Below are 690 nucleotides of genomic sequence, written 5' to 3' on the forward strand. Positions count from 1 at the left end.
CGTCAGGGTCGGGTACACGGCTGTGAAGAGACTTTGGTCTCCGGCACCTGAGGGGAGAAGTCAGAATTGAGGAGATTGCACTTCTAGGACATCGAGATCTGCGCTCTATGGTCATAGTCATCCGGAGGAGGAGAGGCGGGACTCCGCTGAGCACTGTGTACAATGGGCGTGTATATACAGGTGGTGAGGCCCCGCCCACCTGACCCAAGGACCGCCCCCAGGACAATATCAATACTGACATCCCTCAGCTGGAGATAGGAACTTCCGGAACCGCGGACACCGGAAAGGACGGGTCCATGGACTTCCAGAACCACTGACACCGGACAGGACAGGTCCATGGACTTCCAGAACCGCCGACACCGGACAGGACAGGTCCATGGACTTCCAGAACCGCCGACACCAGACAGGACAGGTCCATGGACTTCCAGGACCGCCAACACCGGACAGGACGGGTCCATGGACTTCCAGAACCGCCGACACCGGACAGGACGGGTCCATGGACTTCCAGAACCGCCGACACCGGACAGGACAGGTCCATGGACTTCCAGAACCGCCGACACCGGACAGGACAGGTCCATGGACTTCCAGAACCGCCGACACCGGACAGGACAGGTCCATGGACTTCCAGAACCGCCGACACCGGACAGGACAGGTCCATGGACTTCCAGAACCGCCGACACCGGACAGGAC

General features: G+C 60.3%; 1 protein-coding gene across 1 annotated transcript in view; it reads right to left on the reverse strand.

Moving 5' to 3' along the window:
• Positions 1-690, reverse strand: part of TRAPPC10 (trafficking protein particle complex 10) — a 21,789-nt gene that overhangs the window by 16,236 nt on the left and 4,863 nt on the right. Inside the window, exon 3 of the mRNA XM_018575478.1 lies at positions 1-47. This exon is cut by the window's left edge and continues 4 nt beyond it. Within this exon, the coding sequence (XP_018430980.1) occupies positions 1-47 (47 nt within the window). The remainder of the gene's footprint in view (positions 48-690) is intronic.

The sequence above is a fragment of the Nanorana parkeri genome, unplaced genomic scaffold (assembly GCF_000935625.1).
Source record: "Nanorana parkeri isolate BGI_ZX_2015 unplaced genomic scaffold, ASM93562v1 scaffold3991, whole genome shotgun sequence".
Classification (NCBI taxonomy): Eukaryota; Metazoa; Chordata; class Amphibia; order Anura; family Dicroglossidae; genus Nanorana; species Nanorana parkeri.